The sequence below is a fragment of the Diachasma alloeum genome, unplaced genomic scaffold, assembly GCF_001412515.2.
Source record: "Diachasma alloeum isolate Michigan unplaced genomic scaffold, Dall2.0 Dall_scaffold_01465, whole genome shotgun sequence".
NCBI lineage: Eukaryota > Metazoa > Arthropoda > Insecta > Hymenoptera > Braconidae > Diachasma > Diachasma alloeum.
Genome location: NW_021681562.1, coordinates 11838 through 23902, shown reverse-complemented (window position 1 = coordinate 23902; position 12065 = coordinate 11838). Strand labels below are relative to the sequence as shown.

Below are 12065 nucleotides of genomic sequence, written 5' to 3'. Positions count from 1 at the left end.
CCGTCTGTTGAGCATTAGAGTAACATTCTTCCACAGATGGAGCGATACATAAAATGTCATCTAAATATATAGACGATACTAGGCCTTTCCCTCGAAGATACCCCATCACTGGTTTCATGATTTTAGTAAAAACATGAGGGCTAGTAGCTAGACCAAAAGGTAAACAAGTGAACTGGAATAATTTACCACGGAAATAAAAACGGAGGAACTTCCTATGATCTGCACATATAGGCACTGAAAAATAGGCGTCCTTCAGGTCAATTTTCGCCATGAAGGCACCCTGTGAAATCAATTTAACTACTGTCCTCATGTCTTCTAATTTAAAGTGAGGGGGTACTATGAACTTGTTAAGTTTCTTGAGATTAAAAATGAATCTCTTCGAGCCATTCGATTTATCCACCAGGAAATAAGAAGAAATAAATTGATCATCACAGGGGGTACATAGTTCAATTGCTCCCAAATCTATCAGCCTTTGTACTTCATTACCCATGACTTTCCCCTCTAGTTCAGAGAGAATCGGCTCTGGAGGAATACTGGATTGAGCAGGGGATGACTTGAAGGGGATTTTATAGCCCTTCACCCACTCCAGAACGAAGGTATCCGTGCAAATACTTCCCCACATTGGTATGAAGTTTTTGATATTACCAGCAAGGACTCTTACCACTTCTTTGCTTCCTGAGCATTGCTTGGGGCTGTTGGAGCTGGAACTTGACTCTTGGGGGGACGGGCTGGTGGCTTGCGATTGTAGGAATTGCTGGGGTAGCTGTTGCTCCCTCGTGGATTCCCTCGAGGTCTTGTGCCCGCTTGTGGTCTCCTGAACTTCACAGGCGGGCCCTTCGGGTTTAAAGAATTTTTCTTTGGAAGAGCTGGAGTAACTTTCAAGTCTTGACTCAGTTTGGACAAGGTCTTGACTTCTTTCACCTTCTCTGAGAGATTGGATCCATACAGTTGGTGATCCGGTGAAGTGGCTTCCAAAACATCACGAACCTGTTTATTGAGGCTCGGTGAAATAAACGCTCTTCTGGTTGAAGAAAAACCTCGATGGATTTGAGTCATTAGTTTTCCTGCATCGCAAAGTTTTTGTAGGAGATCTAGTTTATCGACCTCCTCGTTTTGAAGGAGATCGGAGATTGCAGTCCCCAGCGCGACTAGAGCCGAGCCTGTCAGATTTTGTGAAGCACAAAATTTTTTGTCTCTCTCAATCAGAGCATCTGTTGAGATAGCTAAAATCTCAGGATTCAGTTTTGGAGCTTCGAATTGACATTTTGTTGACGAGCGTGGATAACTGTTCATTAGTTTATCCAAAACCTCTTTCTCCAGGGGTTTTGTCAACCAAAATGTCCAACGAGCCTCCAGCTCACCCTCGAGGGATACTTCTAGCTCCTGGGACTTCGATGGGTCAGCGCCCAAAACTTCCAACACCTCAGGATCCAGGCTCGAGGCCTCATTCTCCAGATTTACAATGACAGGCTCATCCTCTGGAGGAACCGTACCCTCAGGGGGCTGTGTTGAAATGATCGTCTCTGGGACCGATGCGTCTGGCGCGAATATGAGAGGTACAGGAGGCGATTGGGTCTTTTCATCATTCTTGGGAATGTCAGACGCCTTTGAGGCAGGTGATGTCAAATTCCCATTCTCCTGATTTTCTTTGTCCTCTGAAACACGAGGACATAGATAGAAGTTAAATAATGAGTCATTCCTTGAGGATAAGCTCAAACTTCTAACGGCCTCGGACGATAGAGGCTTTGTCTCTAGGATCGAGCCAACGTCCTCGACGGCCATGTTGAGGTTAAACTTACCACGAGAATCGTCGGTTGGCTGTCCAAAAAGACGCTGAACCTGATCATTCAATTTTTGAACTTTCCGAAGAATTTCAGCCTTCTCATCGCGATCCTCATGACGTCTCTTTTTATGTTTACCCATAATAGACAACAATATAAATAAAAAACTTTGTTAAACTTTGGAAAATAAATAATAAAATAAAAAACTCTGGAAATTGCGTGTGATCCACTCGTGCACACACGAAACAATGAAGTATGGGTGGGGCGCCGCTAGAGGTGCCACGACCGATTTTTTCCTTTACTCTTTGGAGATGTGTGGGTCCACGTAGCACTGGCGGGCTACTACTTGTATTTTAAAATCTCTCGACGAGGCTCGAATATAATTTTGAAGGTCTTGGGGTATTATAGCTAATAATTTCCCTCAAGTTTTCCTGCATAGCAACGAGAGAGATCACTTTTGCGGATTAAAAACCTGAGTGCGCAGCTCAACAAAACATTCGGGAAATACTCGATAATTTTGAAGGTCTTGGGGTATTATCGCTGATTATACTTTTTTTTTTCAATTTTTTTTGCGTACTTTAATTGACAACTTTGATGAGGGAAAATTTTTGATCCTACATATTGCTCGTATGAAAGCATGATGACTTTCTTGAATACCCTTAACGATTTTTGAAGATGGGAAAATAATTTTAGGATTTACAATTGATTTACATTAACTGGTCGAGGAAAACAAGAATATACTTTCACTGTCGATTTCTTCGCATTTGCTCAAACTATTAATTTACCTCCTTTTACCCGTATTTCATAGTGCACCCAGGAAACGTCCAATAGCCGTTAGCGCATCTCACCGTAAGGGGCAAGGAGAAACTTGCGATTGCAAAAACTTGTCTGGGTGGAAAACAATAAAATGAGAAGTTGGGATATATACACTATATATCCAGCAAAGCGAGGAAAACTGGAAACCAGTAGGGCGGTGGGCGAAGAACAGGGAATTTACGTGGGATACGGAATATTCTAACCCCCCGTCTATCTACTTCGAACTTTTCCCTGGCAACAAGAAGCAGGGTTGGAAACAAAAAACGGCTGGGTAAAAAATATAAAAACAATACGTACTCCTCTCTCTTCGATGAATTATTAGTGCATCACTTACTCCGAGGGATACAATTTACCCGGAGAGAAAATGATAAAAATGAATTTCTTGTTAGAAGTATTTTCCACATTTTCAGCATTTTGTTTTCAATTGTTTTCTTAATCAAAAAACGATGATTAGCCTTTTTTAACTTTTAACGGTTTTTATTATCGTCAATGATACAACAAGGCAACAGAGTGTACATTGTTAACTTACGGCTATGTTACATGGTTTCAGCCCTCGGGCTTTTACTCATATGTACCTTCATGGGTATGGGTTTGATGAGACCGTGAGGTTTTGAGGAGGAATAGCTATGGTACAGGGTGAAGCAGGTGAAAAACCCTAATTCCATGATTAGCCTTGTTGATCATGAAAGAAAAATATTTTTGCTTCCGATTGGAAGCTTTGTAATCATTGAATTTGACGATCTTTTAATTTTGCCAGGAAATGACGTAAAATATCTCGAAAAGTGAAGATAGAATGTTTTTAGATGATGTTTTTATGTATGTCCGGATGTGTGCGCGAACTTTCCGGAAAATTCTTAGAAATCTTCCCAGAATCGACTAAAGTTGAAGCTAAAAATCTAAAATTTAGTTACATAATTGGTATTACTTTGGAGCACTTCTGGGCGCAAATTCAGCTCGATCGTTCAATTAAGTTTCCGAGATACAGCAATTTCTCAAAAAAAAATTTCTCCTCAATATTTCAAAAACTACGTCATTGAATTGAATTTACTTGATGCCAAAATATTCCTTGCGATAATATCAATCAAATCAAATCACAAAAAATTCAGATACACGGAGAGAAATATTCAGTAAAAATTACGGAACAATTCACGTAATCCGCAAGGGGGAATCATTTGCCGGCAATTTTTATAGGAATGGAAGATAAGAAATCTGAAACGTTCAGTGAATTTTCAGGTTCATCACCGAACAAAGTACCAAATCGTCACGTAATTTTTCCCGAAGAAGTAAAATCTTGTAGAAACTTGCCGACTTATTGTGCCTTCAAAATAAAAAATTCTTGAACCTTCAACGATTTTCATGAAGCTGGTGAATTATTTCTACGTTCCGTTCCGTAAAATTTCTCAATCGTTGGGGAAAAATTACGGAACGACTTGTTGTCCCCACAGCGGTGAGTCATCAGACTGCTGGTTAATTTTTACGGAACAAATCGTAGAATTTACGTGGCGATTCGTACAATTTCAGTTCCGACTCACACTTTTTATTGAATTTTACTTCGCTCCCGGATTACTTTTCGAAGCGTAATTTTTACGTTTTTTTGTGGTAATTTTTATTGAATTTTTCTCTCCGTGTAGTATGTTGAAATTTGGCGAGATTAAAGCCTCTTATGATATTACAGGATGGGATTGTGGGTAGGTGAAATCGGACAAGTGGTTAAGAAGATATTCAACTTTTTGTGAAAAACTGTTTTGTTCAATATCCCTCAACCTGCTAGTCCGATTAACTTTATTTTTTTTTACTACTCGTCTCGCAACCCCCTTTCAAGATCAATCAAAATATGAATACTCGTTCATGCAGTTTTCGAGATATTCATGTTTTTCTAATTTTTTCAATTGAGAGTTAATGTGACGTTCCATAATTTCCGTAAAACTTGGAATGAACATCTGAAATCCTGGCGACTAATTAGTGCTATTGAGTCTTACTTGTGTATAAAATTTTGGGTCTATCGTTTCAATATATCCTGGTATAGAGCCATCCATACAAAAATATCTTTTTCTAAATGTTACACATCGTCATTTTATCGATTATTTTCGCTTATTCTCGAATTTTTTTTTTTTCAATTCAATGAATGCAAACACTGAGTATTGATTGACGATCATACACTAACAATAATATATTCCGCACCCAAAGATGAACATCAAGGAGAATGTTCATCGTAATTACGCAAAAATTGCAAAATCTCATCGCCCCAATCTCAAAAACTTTTATTGTATAAAATTCCTCGGGGGTTGAAAACTCCCCCATAAAATTTTCCTCCTTTCTCAAAAATTCAGCTTCCGTCGTGTATCAAATGGTTGCAGTTAATCCAGTTATGGGCAATCGGGGGCTGCGGAGGGCGCTGGAACGAAATGAAGTGGCCCGATGGAGGAGTTTACGTATATATCAACATTCACTGTATCCCAGAAAAAAGTAGCACTGGGGGTCATAGGCAAGAGGGGACATGCGCGACGAAAGAAAGGAAAAGGTGATGCGAGGGGGATGGAGCAGCAACGCTGATTGCAGCGTAGTAATGACAACGAGGGTGAGCAGTAGCCTGGAAGTAAGTAAAAATTTTAAATTTAGTTACAGTGGCGTGGCTCGCGCAAGGGCAAAAGAGAAAGCGCTAGAGCGGTTGCCTGGCGGCGGGAGGGGGGGGGGGCACCGGGCGTGTTTGTGATGTGGCCGTGGACGCGGAAACGAACTCAATTGAGATGAGTCATCGGGATTTTGTTTCGTAACTATACGACGGGAGTTTAACGTTTAAATACGCAATGCATCAGATGCATGAAGGGAAAATGTTCAATTGTCACTAACAGGCATATCAAACGTCATCCGGAAAAAGAAAATTGAATAAAAAAATGAATGGAATAATTCTTCTGGAGATAAGTTACTACATGCTTTAAAATGGATAGATAATTGTTGGTTTGCACGACTTCAGTGACAAAATAGTATTTATCCGGGCTGCTGCGATGGGGTTTTTTATTCATGTGACGTTGGCGTCCGAGCCAAAGGCGAGGACTGGCCAACCACACGAGTAAAAAAACCCCATCGCAGTAGCCCGGGACAAGATTTTTTTGTAGTGATTTTCAAGTTTTCGAGTTAGGTAAATATGCAATACCAATTCCCACATGAGAAATCGTGAGAAGCAGTACAGAAAAGTATTTTTCATCACAATGTGTGGAAAAGGGACGTTTTAGGCACGCGAAGCGAAAAATATCGTTCGATACTCGTGGGAAAAGTGTTTTTTGGCTCGTGGGAGGTTTATAGCACGAGCCGAAGGCGAGAGAAATATCCCGAGTAGAAATTCAACCGGGGATTCAGCCGCAACTCGGGTGAGCGCGAGCTCAGCCTCGGCTTGCCGCTTAACCCGAGTTCATGCCGCGACACGCCGCTCCATACCGGCTTACAGTCGAACGATCATCAGACGGCATAACCCGGCACTTGAGTTTGAGCTGTGGCTCAACGCTTAGAACTCAGCTCCGATTGAGTCGTGTCCTTTCGAGTGGAGGGTGGAATAGAATGATATTTATGCATTTTTAGAATATCGATTTAAAATTTGAATACTTTGGAAAATCCTTGTCTTCTTACTATAAAAAAAATGGAATTCCACTGAACTTTCTATAAAATTTGAAATTTACTGATTTTTCCCTCTGTCATCGAATATAAAACCTGGCACTTTCTCTAAGAATTCCTATTGAATTTCTATTGGAGCTCTATGAGAATTCTATTTAAGTTTTATTGCAATTCTATTGAAAAATTCTATTTTTTTTGCGTCAATTCCATTGAAAATTATGCAACTTTCCCCTGCATTTTTAATAGATATTTGTTTGTAGAAAAAAATCCATTGATTTTTCTAGATAATTTATTCTGTTAGGATTTCTTCCACAGAAACTATTGGGCATGAATTTTCCAAGTTTTGTTCCTGCATTTGATTAAAAGAAAAGAAGAAAAACCGAGCGGAAAAAACTTAGAAATCTTACGCCTAAGAAAATCTATAGGAACATAAAAACCTATTTACTTTCTTGCACCAAATTTTACCTTAACAAAAAGACTCTATGAAGTTACATCATCTCCTATAGAATCGGCGCAAGAAACGAATAGAATTCTAATAAAACTTNTTCATGCGTGTTATTTTGGCATACCTGTATTCAACATTTCCCTAATAAATCGTAGAATATTCTTAGAACTCGTAGGCCTATCGAAAAATGAAGAATATCCTCTCCTGTAGCGTTGATAATTAATAATAAAGGTTCGTTAACGTTTTTCAAGTGATTATTTTTCTTGATTTTGTTTGTTGTATTCGCGAGAAAAAAGAAAGTTTTGACTACGTTTCAGTGAATTGTTCTACCTTGTATTTTCAGATTAATCCCATTCGATTAGTTAATATCACGTTATTTCTGATGAGCTTGTGATTGTTCATCTGAAAAAGCATGCCATCGGACCTGTCAAATCACGATGCCATTGGACCTGTCAAATCATTATTGAGGTTAAGTATACTGGGATTGAGTAATTGGAGATGAACCGGAGGTTGAGAAGTGGCCATTTAACTAAAGCCCGGCGAACCGTTTCGCGTAATAGTCTAACGCTGGGCTGTGAGCGCGTGACGCGGCTCAACCTCGGGTACATGTGACGCGCGTAGAGTTTATCCCAAGCTGGGGCAGAGTGGCATATTTCTAGCTGGGATACGGGTTCCGAGCCGAGCTCGAGCGGCGTGATTTCTACCCGGGATACTATTATATGAGAGCCGGATGAAATTATCAAGTAGGAGAGGAAAAAATAAGGTCGTCCATAATATTTAGCGAGTTATATGGAAAACATTTTGGCAATGAGTGACTTTTGTATATCTGATTTTTTGAAATCGCAAAAAAAAATCAAGATTCTAGAAACATGAATGTTAGAAAATATTGTTTCTAGAATTTAAAAGATTTCGACCTTAAATTTATCGATATTGCAAAGATAAATTTAAGATCATTTTTTCCAGAAATGAGGAAAAGAGTAGATTCTAGAAAAAAGAATAATAGAAACTGACATTTCTAAAACCTATTCAAATTTTTGCCTTGAAAAAATTTCTTGATATTTGTTTTCCTCTGTATAATCGTAGTAATGTTAGTACGAAATTCTATTGCATTGCTTTTTGTTTCATCGTACAAAATGCCAGAACCTTAATTTCATGGGTTTAAATTTTTGTAGAACGAAATTCAATAAAATCAATGCATAGATGAACCGGAATCCATTAATTTCTTTCTATAAAATAGATTCTCTTAGCTCTTTCATAAATACATTTTGAAAGAATTGCGAAAAAAGACAAATACAATCTACTATAGAATCTCAATACAATACTAATAGAATCCTAATAAAATTAACTAACGAAAGCGCCAATTGTTCCAATTGAATTCTTTCATTCGTGATTGTTCGAAATCCAAATTGCAAGTAGAAATATTAAAGTAAATTATTTAGACAATCAAATAATTGATTCCTAATGACTCATGTAATTTGAGGGAGTAGAGATTAATTCCTCATTCCTGCAATGTCTTAATGTCTTAATTTACTATCCAGACAATCGATAATCTTTGAAATCAAATTCTCGATTACATGTATTTCTCGATGGTATTTTCTTAGATTATTTCCATTGCCGATAGCCAGTAGGGGTCATTGAAAATTCATCTGAATATTTTGGTGAATTCCCATGTGTGATCATGAAAGCTCATGTACTTTTTAATCGATTCACCAGAATTATAAATATCGAAGGATCGATAAGTTCTTGCTGCCCAAACCAGATATTTCAATTGTAATCACCAATCATTTCTTTAAGATTACAAGAGAGAAATATAATCTATTATTCAGGAATGCCGAATTCTCAATTTTTAGATTCATGATCGTCAGCCCAATAATGGCCCAGTGAAAGTTGGGAGTTTAAATCAGGATTCAGCAGTGATATCGACACCTTAATGATAAGCGGATTTACACAGGGAGCTACTAGAACTTACGCTTGTCTCTTATTAAGCTGTTGATATAAGTCTTTTTCGCCAACATCAGTGACTTTATCAACAGAAATGGTGAGGTAAGGTCTGTGTCAATACTGGACTAAATTTACTTCGAATTGCATCACCTCTGACTCATTGGAAGAATTATTCACGTGACAGATTCCTAAGAATGGTTTTCACTGGAACATTGACCCTATTTTCTTTCAAATAAAAATTATAAAATTATAAAAATTTAGCTGTCAATTTCCATGAGTATAGATAATCCATGTAATGATTTTTCTTTGGCCTCAACAAATACTCAATAAACCCTAACCCAGAAGTCTCGATTATCCAAACACGGCCAACTCATTACCTTCGTTCTCGCAATCCGACAAGTCTGAAACGCCAAAAACCTTAACGCTAAAACTGGACTCCGGGAACAATCAGCAGCTCATCCAATCCTTACTTCGTGTATTTAGGGCGCCAGCCGATTTTTAGCAACGCGGAATCGACAAACCGCAAACGGAACTGTATTTCCCTAAAACTAAATACTGATTGTCCCCAAAAATCCAATAACGACAAGAAACATATCGCAAACCATACGCAGAAATGTGGATTACGAGGGTACGGGATTTACTCGGCTGCTCAGTGTGCGGGTCGTGGAGAGAGGGGTGGATTCGTGGACGAGAACATCAATTAACAAAACCAATCATCGATCGAGAAACCAATAAACCAATGTCTTAAATTCCAAACGGGATAGGTAAGGTCGACATTGAATAATAAACACAATTGTACTGACGTGTTTCGCTATTGCCGATATTAATACAAAATCGTAAATTCGTACAAACACAAAATTACATGAATGTGACTCAAAATAATTTTAAATACTCTGAAATGATCCATTAAACTCCAAAAGGACTCGAAAGATGCGAATAATAATTTTAAGTATGAAAAAGAAAGCGATCCCAATCCAAAGCTGATAGAGAGAAGCAAAGGTATTGTCCACGAGGGGAACACGAATCCGAGAGAGAGAGACTATAGGAAGGTAGCGTACGTGCGAGAGAGAGAACGGATGAGGTAACTACGCAAAAAAAAAAAAAAAGGAGAGCTCACGAAAAGGTACTAATTTTTCTTATTTTCGACTGTAATTAATCGAATTACGAATTATGGAGCGCCTTTGTAATGGTTTACTTAATTCTTATGCCATTTGTAACCCATTAAAATCGGGAATCTCATTCACCGAAAAGGTAGCAAAAATGAGCTAGGGAGCTTGAATCAGCCACGTGGCTGATTTACCGGAAAGGAGCGTTTCTAACCCGGAAATGGAGGTTTTCTCCATGAAAATAGGTAGCTTACGGTCTCCAATAATTTCCAAAATAATAGGTAGCTTATTCATGAACGTAAGAGAGCTTAGATAATTTTATTGTTCTGGATTCCAACCATAAAAGTAAATGTAACTAAAAAGATAGCGTCCCCATGCCCAACCGGAATCCAAAATTCAACGAACGCTAGAGAGCATTAAAACAAAAAAAAAGGTAGTTTCCGAACAATTCAGGTAGCACCATTTTTCCTCCAGAACTCTTGTGAGTCGGAGAAATATAAAGAAATAGGTAGCATAGAATAATTACGTAGAGAGAGCGAGAAAAGGTAGCAAGCAAAAAGGTAGCAATGAAGTAGGTAGCGAATGGCATCAATCGCCGTAGCGAGACGCATAAAGCCTGAATTTTTGCATAAACGTTATGGTAGGTAGCATTATTAATATTTTGATTTATTCAGGTAGCCTAATTATTAACTAGATAATTTCAGGTAGCTTCCAGGGAGCATTTGGGTTTGTTTGAAGGATTTCCTACCCTTCAAACCATGAGTATCGGTGTTGGCGTCATTCCGAGAGGTAGCGACGCCATTCCGCGTGGTCCAACTGCTTTACCGAAAAACCGCACTATTTCACTTTTAATCACTCCTAAATAAGTACACGAGTACTTACCATGGTCTGGAGCGTTGATTTTGACTGAATTTGGATCACGGGGCCTCGATAATTACCTCGAAAGAGAACTTGTTCAGGGAGCTAAATCAACTCGTACCTCACTCTTAGTCGTCCGGGTGGATACTGTAATGGCGACTATCGCGTGTGTCCGCTCGGGCCTGTTGCATAGTGGTGGGGAGTCTGGGGGAGACTAGCCCCGTACGGTGCTGACTCGAGTGCCGGAGACGCGAACTATCGATTCCCGGGGTAATTGTGCGCGAAATATTTAAAGATTTAAATTTAAATTTTCCTAGAATTGATTCTGATTATTTTAACTGAACAAAACTGAAATTACTTGAACTCAACGTGAAACTGAGATGGCTGAGCGGGTCTTCACTCCATCTACGACCGGAATAAGGTAGCTTATCTACAGAGGGCACTCTCCGGAGAGGAATTAGGACTTTACCAACGAAAACTCAAACGCAAACGCAACTTAACTAAATTAAAAACCCAATGGCGATCCGTTTCGACGACTGGGTGATCGTCTCCACGGCCTTCCAACTGAAAGCCCTAACACTCTCGCTCAAGGGAGCGCAAGCATTTCAACTCGACCTATGTACTCACTCTATCGACAAACCAAAAGGGTTACAGAAAACACTGGGTAGCACATTATCTTGGCCAAATATCCCACGGTGATATCCTGATCCTTAACCGAATTTACGTAGGAAAATCTCAAAATTACTAAACTTTAACTCAACAAAAATGACTCGAAAAAAAGAAATATCTGCAAAATATCTGGTTTATTTAATGAAGTTATTTAATGAATATTGTTCTAAAATTTTAGGGAATCGATTCACGCGATAGGTAACCAATTTAAGTAGTTTTCCGAACTTAAGGTAGCTCTGAAGTAGAGTTAAGGTAGCAGGTAGCTCTAATTCTCCGTATATATTTTTATATCGACAAAAAAGTAACGGTTTATAAAATTTTACTCTCTCTCTCTCTCTCTCTCTCTCTCTCTCTCTCTCTCTCTCTCTTTCTATACATAAATACCCTGGAGTTCCGCAGGTGACGAATTCGCCTGGAATTTCGTCACAGCCCCCCCGCCTTTTGACGTTTCCGCATCGGCTTAGACCTTTGTCGAGAGTTGCTGCGTTGAGTCTAGAGTTGCGGGGTCGTCCGAGGGTTCCCACTCGTTACCTCCAGTCCTGGCTGGACTTTTAGGTTAGAGGTGTCCTTGGTAAGTTGTTCTTGAGCACTGAAATCAATCGAACCCATGCCCACCAAGGTATCTTTCCCCCAGAATAATACAGAGAGCATCATTTGTCGGGCTTACGGGTATGAATTTTAGGTAGCGTCCTGCCGAAAAATCATAGATAGTTTGTCTGGGGAGAGGAAGCACAAGTAGTCGGGCTTATAGGCAATGTCATTTAGGTAGCGCCATGCCGAAAGCATAGAAACTTCATTTTTCTGAAGGGAGCATAGATATTCGGGCTTACAGGCAGAGTA

At 39.2% G+C, this 12065-nt stretch overlaps 1 protein-coding gene across 1 annotated transcript; it reads right to left on the bottom strand.

Annotated features, from left to right (window-relative positions):
* Positions 1-657: 657 nt before the first annotated feature.
* On the bottom strand, positions 658-1923 carry LOC107046521. Its single transcript, XM_015269142.1, has 2 exons — positions 1800-1923; positions 658-1655 (listed from the first exon to the last, which is right to left on the bottom strand). Exons 1-2 carry the CDS (start codon positions 1921-1923, stop codon positions 658-660), a joined length of 1122 nt encoding a protein of 373 aa, XP_015124628.1.
* Positions 1924-12065: the final 10142 nt, after the last annotated feature.

Excerpts from the sequence above, each read along its gene's own strand:
- LOC107046521 (XM_015269142.1), bottom strand. The coding sequence starts at position 1,923 with ATGGGTAAACATAAAAAGAGACGTCATGAGGATCGCGATGAGAAGGCT. Across the intron at positions 1,656-1,799 it reads GCCAACCGACGATTCTCGTG|AGGACAAAGAAAATCAGGAG; the intron begins GTAAGTTTAACC and ends CTCGTGTTTCAG.